The sequence below is a fragment of the Vombatus ursinus genome, unplaced genomic scaffold (genome assembly GCF_900497805.2).
Source record: "Vombatus ursinus unplaced genomic scaffold, bare-nosed wombat genome assembly UNPS02014782.1, whole genome shotgun sequence".
Lineage (NCBI taxonomy): Eukaryota > Metazoa > Chordata > Mammalia > Diprotodontia > Vombatidae > Vombatus > Vombatus ursinus.
The window spans coordinates 5,120,476-5,134,763 of record NW_020954560.1 but is presented as its reverse complement, the minus strand read 5'-3'; the positions used below and the strand labels follow the sequence as shown (position 1 = coordinate 5,134,763).

The following is a 14,288-nucleotide window of genomic DNA, read 5'->3' as shown; positions in this document are numbered from 1 at the left end:
AGCACGGAGTGCATTCCAATGACCGCTGTGTCTTCTTCTGCTTTCTCTATGTCCCTCTTAAAGTCCAGAGCTCTAATCTAGACTCAGTATTAAAATGAGGTCCTATCCAGCACCAGAAGAAAAAGAGAGGGCATCTAGGTGGTTCAGTGGATAGAGCAACAGGTCTGGAGTCAAGAAGATCTGAGTTCAAATCTAGCCCCACATATTTAACCAGCTGTATGACCCTGGGCAAGTCACTTAACCTCTGTTTACTTAAATTTTCTCATCTATAAAATGAGGATAGTAACAGCACCTGCCTCCCAGGGTTGTTGGGAAGAGAAAATGAGATGATATTTATAAAAAGCATTTAGCCCAGTGCCTGGCATATAGTAGGTACTAGATACATGTTTATTATTATTAATCTTTTCAGTAGCTACTAATTTTAATAAACCCAAATATGTTATTCACTTTTTAAAAATCATTACTGTTATGTATTCACTTTGTAGTCCACAATGACCCACCATTCTTTTCGACACTTGGTAGCTCATGTCTAAGCTGCCACTGGGCAGCTAGGTGGTGTAGTGGACAGAGCACCGGCCTGGAGTCAGGAAGACTTCTCTTTCTGAATCCAAGTCCAGCCTCAGACACTTACTAGCTGTGTGACCCTGGGCAAGTCACTTCACCCTGTTTGCCTCAGTTTCCTCATCTGTGAAATGAGCTGGAGAAGGAAATGGCAACCCACTCCAGCATCTTAGCCAACCAAACCCCAAATGGGGTCGTGAAGAGATGAACACAACTGAAAAACAACTGAACAACACCAACAAGCTACCACTGAATTCTTGATTTTTTTAATTAAGTCTATTATTCGAGTCAGTGAAGGCAAACAGACTGGTCCGCACTCTTCAGGATTAGCCTTTTAAAATTATATCGTCTGTTCCAAATATGAACGATACATTACCTTACCTCTCTCAGTCTTCAGGCATGTCTTCTGTCCCTTCTAGTGGTCTCATAAATAATACCAGATACTTCTACCTTCCCTGCTGCGGGTGATATTGCCCCTGAAGTCCCAATAAGAGAAACAGCATGATGGAGGGGACATAGAACTGGACCAGAAGTTAGGAGATCCCTGAGCTCAAACCCTACTTTTAACCTTCACTTGCTGTATGATTATGGGCAAACTATCCAATCTGTTCCATGCCTCAGTTTTCCCATTTTTAAAATAAGGATAATAACATTCACATTACCTATGTCACAGAACTTTTGTGGGGATCAAATGAGTAAAAGTATATGACAACCTTACAGCCCTGCTATTACCATCATTTAGGAAAATCATGGGTACAGGCCCAGTGACCAAGGACCTTATTAGTTCATAAATGGTTCTTGGATTTTCTTTTGTTTGAAAAGATCACAGGAAAAAATGCTCTAAATCACTATTGATTAGAGGAATGCAAATTAAAACAACTCTGAGGTACTACCTCAGAGGTACCAGATTGGCCAATATGACAGAAAAAGATAATGACAAATGTTGGAGGGGATATGGGAAAATTGGGACACTAATGCACTGTTGGTAGAGTTGTGAACTGATCCAATCATTCTGGAGAGCAATCTGGAACTATGCTCAAAGAGTTATAAAACGGTGCATTACCCTTTGATCCAGCAATAGCACTGCTAGGTCTATATCCCAAAGAAATTAAAGAAAAAGGGAAAGGATATATCTGTACAAAAATATTTATAGCAGCTTTTTTGTGAATTTTTTATTTTTTTCTTTTTGAAATTGAGACAATACTCATCAATTGGGGAATGGCTGAATAAGTTGTGGTAATGATTGTGATGGAATACTATTGTGCTATAAGAAATGACAAGCAGGGTGCTTTCAGAAAAACCTGGGAGACTTACATGAATGGATGCAAAGTGAGGTGAACAGAACCGAGATCACTGTAGACAATAACAGCAATTTTGTATGATGATCAGCTACGAATGACTTAGCTATTCTCAGCAATATAATGATACAAGACAATTCAGAAGTACTTATGATGCTATCCACCTCCAGAGAAAGAAATGATGGAGTCTGAATGCAGATCAAAGTATACTTTTTTTACTTTATTTATTTTTCTTGGTTTTTGTGTTTTGTTTTGGTCTGTGTTTTCTTTTGCACGTGGCTAATGTAAAAATGTTTTGCATGACTGCACATGTATAATCTATATCAAATTGTCCACTTTCTCAAGGAGGAGAAGAAGGGAAAGAATTTGGAAATCAAAATTAAAAAAAAAACAAATGTTAAAAATAGTTTTTACATGTAATTGAGAAAAATAACTTTTTTTTTAAAAAAAAAGAAAGGATCATAGGGATAGGGATAACCTTGTCTCACTTTGTTTTTTCATACCATTGTACAAATGAAACTGAGGCCCAGAGGATTTATTTGAATGACTTAGCAAAATCACAGAGGCGGTGGCAGAGTGGGGATTCAAATGCAGTTCTTTGGATTGTAGATCTACTGCTCTTTTCTTGGAGGTTTTCAGTTAGCTCTTCCTTCCAAGGTAGCCCATTCCATTGTAAGACAGCTCTAGTTTTTAGGATTTCTGAAAGTTGCTGATGGGGAGGATCCTTTGGTTTGTGGTGAAAGAACACAGCAAGTAAGCATAGGATCAGTATTAATACAATGAAAATAAGTTCTAGGCCTGATCTCTGGTAGGGAGGTAGTAGGGCAACATTTAGGGAACACTGAGGAGCTAAGAATACACTTGTAATGTGGTTTATTTGTCTAGACCAAGAGAAATTATGCAGAGATCAAGGTTTTCCAGTTGGTTTACTTTATCTTGGTGGTTTTTCTTTGTTCCTTGAATCATTGAAAGTCATGTCATCTTCCAATTCATTTTTTAAAAAAATTTCTGTTCAGGACTTTTAGGTACCAATTTTTCTTACTGCCTTATCTACTTCTTGACTATGATAAATATTTCCAAAACATTATAGATGACAGTAGCTATAAAGTTTGCAGGATTTGTGAACACCATGGTTAATGTAATTTCTAAGGGTTTTGTCTTGGTTTTGGATGCTCCTATGTATTTATTGTGTTGCTTAAAAAAAAACAAACAAACAAACAAACTCTCTAAATCTTTCCTTGAAAGTGCCATTGATCTTTTGTCTTTCATTTCAGGAATGTTGGACTAGGTATGTGTTCGATGTTTTCCAGAGTTGGTGGGATTATCGCTCCCTTCATTCCCTCACTGGTTGGTTTGTACCTTTTGGCTTTCTCTTTCCAGATTTTTTTGCTTTAGTAGTAGTTTTCTCTGTGCCATGAGCCTGAAGAAGTCATTAAAGAGATACTCTTAATAAATCTACATAAATGAGCTATCATGTGTCCCCCCAGACCTGTTTTTTCTTTTGGGGCATTGATTATGTACTTGTTTTAAATCTTAGTTCAATTTTTGTGACTGGGACCAGTGAGCTCTGTGCTATGGCAGCCATTAGCCAACCCCCTCTCCTCAAGGGTTTCATCTTCATTCTGTTGCATGTCACCCAAAAGGACCCCTGATTCCTGCCAGCCTTTCCTCTTCAGAGGTGAGGAGGAACAACACTCTTGAAAAGAACACTGGGTTTACAGTCAAAGGCCCTGGATTCAAATCTTAACTCTTGTTTACTACTTTATGACCTTGAAAAATTCATTTCTCTTTTCTAGACCTCAAAAAAGAAGGGGTTGGACTAAATGATGTCCAAGGCCCTCCCCAGCTTCATAGCCCATAATCCAAAGAGAATGTTAGTGGATCAATGAAGAAAAAGTAATTCAAACATATGTGTCCTGTCAGTGATGGCTTGGTAGTATTTTCATTAAATCATAGGTATTCTTCCCTTAGGCGGCCATTTTATATTTATTTCTGGATTTACCATTGAGACCACATCTATTTCAAGTCAATCCCTTCCTCCTGTGACCCCAGCATTACCTGTTTGACACTATTGTTTGTTTAGCAGGAAGTTGTTAGCAAATATCTTCAGCTCACTGGATAAACTATGTTCAGCTTTACTTGACTTTTGTGTTAAGTTGATAAATATTTTAAAAAGTGAGTAGTTTTATCCTATGTGACCAGGATTGCTTTAAAGATGATGAACTCTTCCTGTCTTTTACCTACCCTAGCCTCCTTATCTCCATATCTATTATCTCTACAAGGATGAGGAGCCTCCTGTTATAGAGGAGAGAGATATAAATTGAGAGTCTGGAAACCCAGATGTGTCCCACTTTCCACCACTCACTAGCTGCATGACACTGAGCAAGTCTCTGGGTTTCATTTCTAAAAAATGGAGATTGGAGGAAGAACTTTCTTTTCCAGTTCCAAATTCTGTCTGTTTACAGCCTGAATTTGATAGGGAAGCAGCCTTGGGGATTTGGCTGAAATAGACCAAAAAGCTCTTCCTGTTCTTGTGGACTGACCAATTCAGCTAGGGCAAGTAGAGGTGAGTTCACAGCATTGTGTTACATCTCCAAATTTCTGAGTCATAATGAGGAAGTTAGACTAGGATTTTCAGATCCCTTTCAACTCTAAAAAGTGATTTCATGTCAGAGCCTGTTCTCTTCTTTCCTACCTGTGATTTATTTTCTAACCAACTGTTCTATGGCCGGAAGTCTAGTCACTTCGCTTCAGTGTTTTTCCTAGTGGTACTAACTGAGCTCTGTTTGATTATTTGAATCCTATGAATCCAGTTAATTCTAAAACAACCTCTTTGAACCACTCCTTTGTTTGGTCATGTCAATAAAATAATCCAGCATCTTTTGGTTTTATGGTTTTATTATGTCATCTTTCCCTGAGTACATATGATCAATGATTTACAGCTGGAAAGAATCTTAAAGGACAATGAATCTAAACCTCCTCATTTTACAAATGAGGAAACTGAGTCCCAAAAATGTTAAGTGACTTACACAACTAATAAGTATTTGAGGCACATTTTGAACCCAGGTCTTCCGGACTCCAAGCACCATGCTGCCCCTCCAAGATGTAACCCAAAGCCCAGGGGACCCTCAAACATAAGAGTCTCTGTTCATCCTGAAGATAGGTCATACCTGACTCCAAAAAGAACAATAAGTGCTCCCTCTCCTCTTCTCTCCTCTCCTCTCTTCTCCTTTCTCTGTTCCTAACTCAAAGTAAAACTCCAGTGAAAATCTGTATAATAGAATTTTGGTATGTCTCATGTCTAGGGTCTCCACTACAGGGATTCAAAGAGTCCCTTTTAGAAAATGTACTCAATGTGTAACATGGACCTGAAGGATAAGGCAGCTGTTTATTTCTTCTGCCAGAAAAAAAAAAAATGCTTGAAAAACAACGACTTATATGAGGCATTACCAAATACAGAAAAACTTAGAGCAAGAACCCATCTCATTCATTATATTCTTCTCCATTATGGATTTTTCCATGTTTTGACCCTCCCTATAAAGGAATCATAACTAATTCAATTGATTTCAGAAAGGCATTTATTTATGTGCCTTACTGGGGGTGGAGGAAACATCTCATGTACACAAATAAATAAATACATTCAAAATTAACATAAAATACCATGTCTTGTTCAAAAGCTGGACCAGACACTAGCTACCTATTGATTAATGTTGTCTTTCTCTTTGGATGGATATCCTAGAATATTTTAATATCTACCCGTGTATTTCTATTTATTTCTTTTGATTTTAGGAGAAAGAAAATACTTGTAACATCTTTCTCTTGATCTGGCCAAATAAGATTCATACCAGTCTTGTGGCACCAGGCACTTAGAGTATATTTATGGAGGTGTGTGTGCTGGGTGATAGAGGGAGGTTTTGGGGTTTTTTTGGAGGGAATAATCCTTCAAATTGGAAAACATCAGGAAAAGTCATCAGAATGGATGACCTGAGCTAATAATGGTGAGATCTATGGGAAGGTTTAGATGTAACACAAAAAGACAGAACCAACAAAGTCTTAAAGCACCGTGTAAGGGAAGTTTAGTCTATTTACCAGAAATGCCCATCAGAGATTTAGCCACTAATGCTTTTTGACGTTTGAACCATTTTTTTTTTTTGTTTGGGAGGAGGGATTTTTTTCCCCCAGAGAATAATTTGAGACCTGAAATACCCACTTGCAGTCCCTATCTAATTCAAGTTGTTCCCAGCTCCTTATTACTAGCCCCATCCATTTCCTAATATCACATTTTACTAACTGAGTCTTGACTCAGTGCTGAAATGACACTCGGCCCAGCCAGTGTGGTCCTGTCAAGGGCTGAATGTTGGGGGTGGGGCTGTGGCAGGATGTGGTTAAGGTGTATCCTTAGGTGGAGCAATTGGCTTATCCCAGCAGCCAGAAGTTAATAATTACTCAAGTACCTACCTTCTAGCCAACATAGTTCAGTAGAAAACACTTGTAAGTGCTTCCTACCATTGAGATCAGACCCACATTCCTGCAACGGTAACCAAAGTGTCAGGAGGACACTTAGGCGTCCATCTCTACCACAGACTCAGAATCCCCCAAACTGCCCTCAGGTGTGTCACAGCTATGCTGAACAACCTCCTACTTCTGCCTGATTGCACTCACATGATCTTTCTGATTAAATAATACCTCCGGATGCCTGAAGAAGACTCACGTAGTTTACCCATGCTTTCCATAAGGGCCAAAAGGATCCCACAACCTTGGTTATGGTGGGGAGTAATAAAATAAATGGTAATTAGTGTTAATGCTCAATAATAGCTTAGAAAGGAAATTCACACTGGGATTCTTCTTCCCTGTTACAGAGATATGTGCAGTGGTCTTTACCTTTCATTGTATTTGGTGTGGCTGGCCTGTCTTCTGGGCTTCTCAGTTTATTGTTGCCAGAAACCCTAAACAGACCTTTGCTGGAAACACTGTCTGATCTCCAGATGTATTCATATCGGAGGCTGGGGGATGAAGCATTATCTTTGCAAGTACTGGATCATGAACAGGTATATTAATATTTTTCTTAATAATTTCAGTCCACTAAATGCAATTGTAGACTTTGAAAAAGAAGCATTCTATAACCCTATTATTTGTAACTGAGATAGATTATCTAGAAATATTATTTGGGCCCTCAGAGCTATGAATTTTCAGGGAAATAAAGATGACGGATGATTTGTTAGCTTTCTCAAGGCCAATTCCTGGGTTAGTGAGTGAGGATGCCATTAAACATATTATTTGTTGGGTGGCTTGGATATTAATTTTCATTTCTGAAACTCCATCTCATTATTTTGCTACTCTCCTCTTTTTATTTCCTGTTTTAGTCTGAAGACAAGGAGAGTCCATTTGAAAGTGAAAGTAATGAAGATGAGTTCTATGATGCTGATGAAGAGACGCAGATGATCAAATAAGACCTGAGGTTCTCTGCATAGTCATCCAATCCTCTTTCAGGCCTCTGGCTTCATCCAGATTCTTCCATGAACCTGGAAGGCAGCAGTCAGTGGCAATGAGATGAAGGTAAACACTGCTCCTCTTGACTCTGAAATCTTCTCTGGGGCAGAAAGACAATACAAGTGACATTCCCGCAGCAAAGAAGATTCTGGCATTCTCATTGGAGGAACATCCCAAACTTTTCTCGCACTTGAGATTAGCTCAGAACTGTGACCACTACCCTACCTCCCTCTCCCACCCCCAGTCAAAGAGACTCAATGTATACTCCCAAATGACAGAAGACATTTCTGGAAGTTGAGTCTAGGGGTGCCTTGAAGTAGATTTTGTTTGGAGCCTGAATATGACCTAATGGCAGAAGTATGAATTTGTCTAAACATTTTGGTGGGCTAATGGGTATACCCTTATTGTAATTTAAAAATGAACAGTATTTAATGTTTATTCTTGCTACCATTCCTTCCTTGTGAGGCAGATAAGTATTTCCATTTCCAGTGGGTATCAGAGACAAAGTGCCAGGAGAGTAAATGATTTGCCTGAAGGCTCTTAATTTTTTAGCAAAAAAAGCTCAAATTTTGAGCTTCCAGCTGAGGTCCAAACCTTAACTTGGGGTCCATGGACCCCCAAGGTGTCCTTGGATAGATTCTAGGGGATCTATGAATCTGGATGGAAAACAAATTGCATCTTTATTTTCACTAACCTCTAAATGGAATTTAACATTTCCTTCCATTATGAATGTAGACAAGAAAACATGACTCTGAGAAGGGGTCCATAGGCTTCACCAGATAGCCAAAGGGGTCCATGACCCAAAACAAAGGTTAAGTATAGATTTACCTTAGTTACATGTGCCTTTAATCCGAGAGATGTGAGTTTAATAAAAATTAACCTACCAGAAGAAGCTTTCTGAAGGTTTAGAGGTTTGGTTCCATTGATGATGGAATTGTGTACCTTTTTTCACATTTTTGCTGTATTACCTTAGATAAGTCATTTGACATTTCTGGGACTGAGTTTTTTGATTTGTCAAATGAGGAGGTTGAACCTGTAGAGCAGTGGTGTCAAACTCAAATTGGAAGGAGGACCACTAAATCATTTAAAAGGGTCTGTGGGGGGGGGTCACATAATGACTTAGAAAACCACATATTAACATTACTTATGTAATGCAGCTAGGTGGCCCACTGGATGACGCACTGGGTCTCTAATCAGGAAGACTCATCTTCCTGAGTGTAAATTAGACCTCAGACACTTACTAGCTGTGTGACCCTGGGCAAGTCACTTAACTCTGTTTGCCTCAGTTTCCTCATCTGTAAAATGAGCTGGAGAAGGAAATGCTAAACTACTCCAGTATCTTTGCCAAGAAAACCCCAAATGGGGTCACAAAGCATCAAGATATGACTGAACAACAAATGTTCTATTGTATTTTAATTTATTTTGTTAAATCACCTTCAGGAGGGTTGTGGGCTGCATGTAGTCCCTGTGCCATATGTTTGACACGTCTGTTCTGAAGGAGTATCTCCAATGTTTTTTCATCCCCCCAAAATCTTTCTCATTCTGTGGAATGATGTTCTGTTCTGAGTCTGTGGTATTAGGAGCAGCCAGAGAATCTTCTTTGGACTGTAGGGCCCCAAAAAATATGCATAAAGGGAGCTAGACCCTTATAGGCCTCATTAAGGAAAGCACCCAGCTTTCCTTAGGAGAAGTTGCTAAAAAAGGATAGATGCTGCTGGCACACGGATGCAGATGGCGTGGGATCTCTGTCCGGCACTTTGTCGTCAGCTTGTTTTAACCTTATTCTGTGTTGCTGATTGGTGGGCTCAGACCTTACCTTCCTGGCTTCTGCCTTCCATAGTTCCTGGCTATTTTGCCAGATGCCATTAGAAGTTCATAGGAAATCAAAGTTTGTAGAATGACATAGTGCTTCCACTGTCCTAGGAGCCAACCTGAATGGTTCTGAGTTCCCTGAATGCTCTCCCTTTGAAAATATCAATGTTGACCTGCAAAGATTGCTTTCTCTAGCACACCTCGAGAGACACTATGTGTTGACTCTTTCTATTTTAAAGTCTACATGTACAGTGTTGAGTTAGATGGCTTTTGTGAAGGAGAAAATGTCACTGTTTTCTCTGAAAACCATGGCATTGCTAGGACATTTCATAGGAGTGAAGACAGGAATCCCCTACAACCATGCCTTCCATTCACTATGTCCCCCTGAGCCCTAGGAAAATCCTAGAATAGAGGTTATTAACTCGGGAAGATTTCAGGGGGTCAATGAACTTAAATGAGAAGTAAATTAATTCCATCTTTATTTCAGTATACTTGATGTCTTCTGCTGTGTATTTTATTTTATTTTATGTATTTAAAAACATGATTCTGAGAATGGACCTATAGGCTTTACCAAAGGGGTACATGACACAGAAAAGGCTAAAAAAAACTCTGTCCCCTCAGACCCACACTACCCACCCCTTGCCTTGGTCCATCAACATAGAGGTGCTTAGTTTGCACAACATTAAGTTACACTATTTCTGTATTTTTCTTAAAGCCTTTTAAACCTGCCAATTATATTTTAAGCTATTCAGGACCATTTCTCTTCTCACTGTGCCTGAAACTGCTATGGCTGTAGTGGCTGTGGAGTAAAGAACATTGACAGGTTGAGGGTTTCTTCCCACCTCTATCTCCAGTTCCCAAAAGAAGAAGCCATGGTGATCCTCAGAGTCATTTTCATTTTCTTAGCCCCTGCTCCTACAGGTGCCTTGGATGATCCTGGCTCAGATCCCTGAATTACAGAGTCCCAAGGGATTTCCTTGGGGTTTGGGGAATCTAATCAAGATCCTTCTGCCATTTCAAGGAGAAGAGCCTTCCAGAATAAACCTGCCCTCCTCTGGAGTGTGACAGCATCACCTGATGTCAATGGGGAGGGTTTTATGGGAGGTCCTGTTGATCCAATACCTGAATCTCCACTGTCCATAAAGGATAGCATTTTCCCATGAACTTCAGTGGCCATGACATCATCACAGTGTTTGTATCACTCACTTACCAGGGAGATGCTGAGGAGTAAAAAGTCCTTTACCCCAAAGGGGTGCTGCTATTTCTTTCATTCATTTCCTTCTCAAAGGCCTTCATATAAGTATCCATTCTGTTAATGGTAACTAACCTTTGAGGAATATCGATTATAAGGAAACTCTGGTGTGAGATTCTGTACGCACAAGTGCCCACAAATATATTTGGCTAATTTCAGGGTAAGTTAAACTTTTGTTCAGTCAGTGCTGTGCCTACTTGCTATCATTTGTATGAAACACTTTTTTTTCTGGCTGTGTGTCTAAAACAAGTTCTCATTTCTCCTGAAAAGCAGCAATAAAAACATTCCAGGTATCCCAGTGTTCTTTGGGTAAAAGGCTCATGAACAGTTGCCTAGAACCTTCAGATTGCAAAGGTACATTGAAGGGAGACTTCCCATTTGGGAAGATAGTGGTTTGTCCATGGAACAGTCTCTGCCCATGCAATCTCCAACATGTTGGGGGCATTTCTGTTCCATTCAATGAAGCAAATATTCATTGAGCAACGACTATGTGTTAACCACTGTGCCAGATGATAGAGACACAAACATGAAAAATGATGGCTTGTGTATACACCTAGATATGATGGGAGGGGCAAAGGAATCATCAAGAATTTGAAGAGAGAGAGATGGCTTTCAGTTGGGAATCCTTGTTTGGTTACTCCTAAACAAATCAGGCTTTCCTCAGTATTAAATGATAAACTGGGCCACAGTTAGTCTGAATAAGTATCACCTGATCATGAGGCCTTATGCTGGCCTAATTGATAAGAGAGTTTTTTTAGTGGATTTCTATTCTTGCTGAACACATAATTGATATTTTTGTTGCTATGTCAAGATCATTTTTAGTATTATCCTAACTTCTCATCCCTCCACATTTAATTATCAGATTTAAAATTGGAAGAGTATGAAGGACTGAAGAAACTTTAACATAAATTAAGTGATGTTATTTCTTGATCCTTCAATAAAGGATCACAAAATACAGAACTGTTTTGTCCTTATACAATATGTCAGGATGGTGTATGAGTGCCTTTTGGGATGTGGGTGTTGGCAGAGCTTGGTCAGAGTTGGGGTATGGAGCATGAAAAGATAGTACCAAAAGTTTTGTCTCCACCACTCCCAGGAAAAAATAAAAATCATCAAAAAAAAAATTGTCAGTATTCTTTCATAGTAACAAAAGCTTACACTGACATAGTGCTAAGGAGCCCAGTGGGGTTTCAAAACCTTGGTCTTTTAACTCCAAATTAGGTGAAAAAAAAAAAAACAAAAACCACAGGACTAGAAAGGTTGGGTAACTACCCTACTGGTATGGTTGGGACTAGAACTCAGGGTTTCTAACCCCCAGAATCCAATGCTTTTTTCATGACATCATGACTTTACAAAGAGCACTCAGAGCACCAGACCTCAAGTCAGAAAGTCCTATTTTCAAATCTAGCCTCACACACTCACTAATTGTATAAACCCGGGCAAGTGTTTTAATCTCTGCCTCAATTTCTCTGCTATAAAGTGGGCATAATAATAGCACCTACTTCATCATATCAAATAAAATCATATTTGTAAAACACTTAGCACTGTATCTGGCAGGTAGTAGGCACTTAATGAATGTTTTTCCCTTCCAGCGCCCATCTCTATTAACATTTATCATGTGCCCAGGACCGAATCAAAAGAGAAGAAAATAGTTGAGAGCCTGTGGGAAGGTTCTATGGAAAAACTTAAGCAGATGGGAAAAGTTGAAATCATTCTAAACATCATGTAGATTTTTAAAAATGGGAATGCAGGTTATGGTAGGCATGGCCTCTGGATCAAACATTGGCAAGTGTAAAAAACAAACTCTTTCTCTGTCTACCAAACAGTGCCTGTTGGTTCTTAGGAAGAGTTGCCGTAGCTCTGATATCACCAGGATTGTAAAAATTGCCTCTGGGCAAGAGCTATCTCATTTGTTTTTTGGTAGTGCCTTATTTCAGTATTTTAGAACTCCATGATTTTATCAGTGCTGTTTCCTCTCTCTGTCTCCATTGACACAGATCGAAGCCCTTCTATGCCTGAGCCTATACCAGACTTTGCGAATTGCTATGGCCAAAAAATTCATCACCCTGCAGTCATCCTAATGATGAGCCTCACTAGACTTAGGCCCTGGGAGTGCAAAGATGAGAAGCAAAACTCTCCACCATTGAGAAGCTTACCTTGTATTGAGGGGAAATAATGTATATGTGTGTTATGCACAAAGTCATTAAGGTAAAGGTACTCACTAAGAGGGAGATAAGGGAAAGGCCAGAGGCATTTGAGCTGAATTTACAATAGTCTGACTGAGAGGTGATCAAGACCTGAAGTAAAGGAAGACAGTGTATATGGAAGAAGTGGAATCAACGAGATTCTCTATGGGATGAGGGAAAATGGGGAGTCAAGGATTCCAACTTACATGACTACAATGGTGGTGCCTTCAACAGAAACAGGCAAGTTCAGAACTCAGCTAAATATGGAGGTTGGGGGGGGCATATGATGAGTTTTCTTTTGGACAAACTGAGTTTGAAACATTTGGTAAGCAGTTGCTGATGTGGGACTGGAACTCAGGACAGATACTGGGGCTTGATATATGCATCTGAGAGTCATCTATATAGAGATAATTGAACTTATGCAATCTGATGAGGTCACCAAGAGAGAATATAGAGAGAGAAAAAAGAAGAGAGTCCTAGAAAGAGCCTTGGGGTATACTCACAGTTAAGGGGTGGGATAAGAGAAAAGATGTAACACTTCTCCCCCAAGGAAAAAATGTACACATGACCCACTTTTAAGTTTAATCTTCATGTCTAATACTTCCCCCATCACTTAAATCTAGGTAATCAACAAGATGATGAGCCTAGCCCTGATTTGTAGCATTTGCTGATTTCCTAGGCACAAATGCTCACACTGAAAAATTTAACAATTAGCTCTTGAGAGATCCAAAATAAGCCAGCACCCACAAACCATTGGATATGGCTGTTGATCCATCAAAGGAGAATGAGAAAGAATGGGCCAGCAGGCTGGTAGGAGGAGAACCAAGAGAGGGGTAGTATAAAAATCCAAAGAGGAGAGAGCAGTCATGAGAAAAGGGTGGTCAACAGAGTCAGATGCTACAGAGCGAAAAAGAAGGATATGGATTTCGAAAGGGCCAATTAGATCGGGCAAGTAAGTGACATATTTTTGGAGAGAGCAGTTATGGTTGAGCAATGAAGTGAGAAGTGAAATTGTAAGAAATTGAAAAGTGAGTAAAAGAGAAGGGAAAAAAGTGGAGGTAGGGAGTGTAGGCTGCTTTTTGTAGGAGGTTGGCTATGAAAAGGAGGAGAGATATGGGATGATAGCTTGAGAAGAGAGTTGTGTTGAGTATGCATGTTTTAGGAATGGAAACCTGAGCGTTTTTGTAGACACCAGGCAGCAATAGTAAACACAATGTTTGTTTCCTACAACGTTCCATTTTTCGTCTTCATGACTTGCACAAGTGTTGTTTCTTATACCTAAAAAAATGGCCCTCCTCACATCTGTCTGAAATAGCACCTTAACTGGCCTATTTCAAATCTCTCCCTACTCTAACACATCCTTCACAGAGTTGCCAAACTAATATTCCTAAACTCTGACCATACCACTTCTCTGATCAATAAAGTTCATTGGCTCCCTGTTACATCTCAGGGGCAAAACAAATTCCTGTGTTTGAGATTTAAAGCTCTTCACAACTGTACTCGAGTTTTATTATATAGTCAATCAATCAACAAACATTTATGGAATACCAACTATATCCCAGGCACTGTGATAAGTGCTGAGGATCAAAAAAGAGGCAAAAGCTAGTCCCTGTCATCAAAGAGCTTATAATTTAGTGGGAGGTGATGATGATGATGATGATGATGATGATGATGATGATGATGATGATG

General features: G+C 39.5%; 1 protein-coding gene across 4 annotated transcripts in view; it reads left to right on the top strand.

Annotated features, from left to right (window-relative positions):
* Positions 1 to 8,604, top strand: part of SLC22A15 (solute carrier family 22 member 15) — a 78,387-nt gene extending 69,783 nt beyond the window's left edge. For 2 of the 4 annotated variants that reach the window (XM_027866676.1, XM_027866675.1), the window contains 3 exons: positions 3,134 to 3,206; positions 6,719 to 6,907; positions 7,223 to 8,604. In XM_027866676.1, the coding sequence (XP_027722477.1) occupies positions 3,134 to 3,206; positions 6,719 to 6,907; positions 7,223 to 7,309 (349 nt within the window). In that variant the 3' untranslated portion in view covers positions 7,310 to 8,604. Of the gene's footprint in view, positions 1 to 3,133; positions 3,211 to 6,718; positions 6,908 to 7,222 lie in introns of all 4 variants that reach the window. The other 2 variants (XR_003569503.1, XR_003569502.1) reach the window with 2 other exon arrangements.
* Positions 8,605 to 14,288: the final 5,684 nt, after the last annotated feature.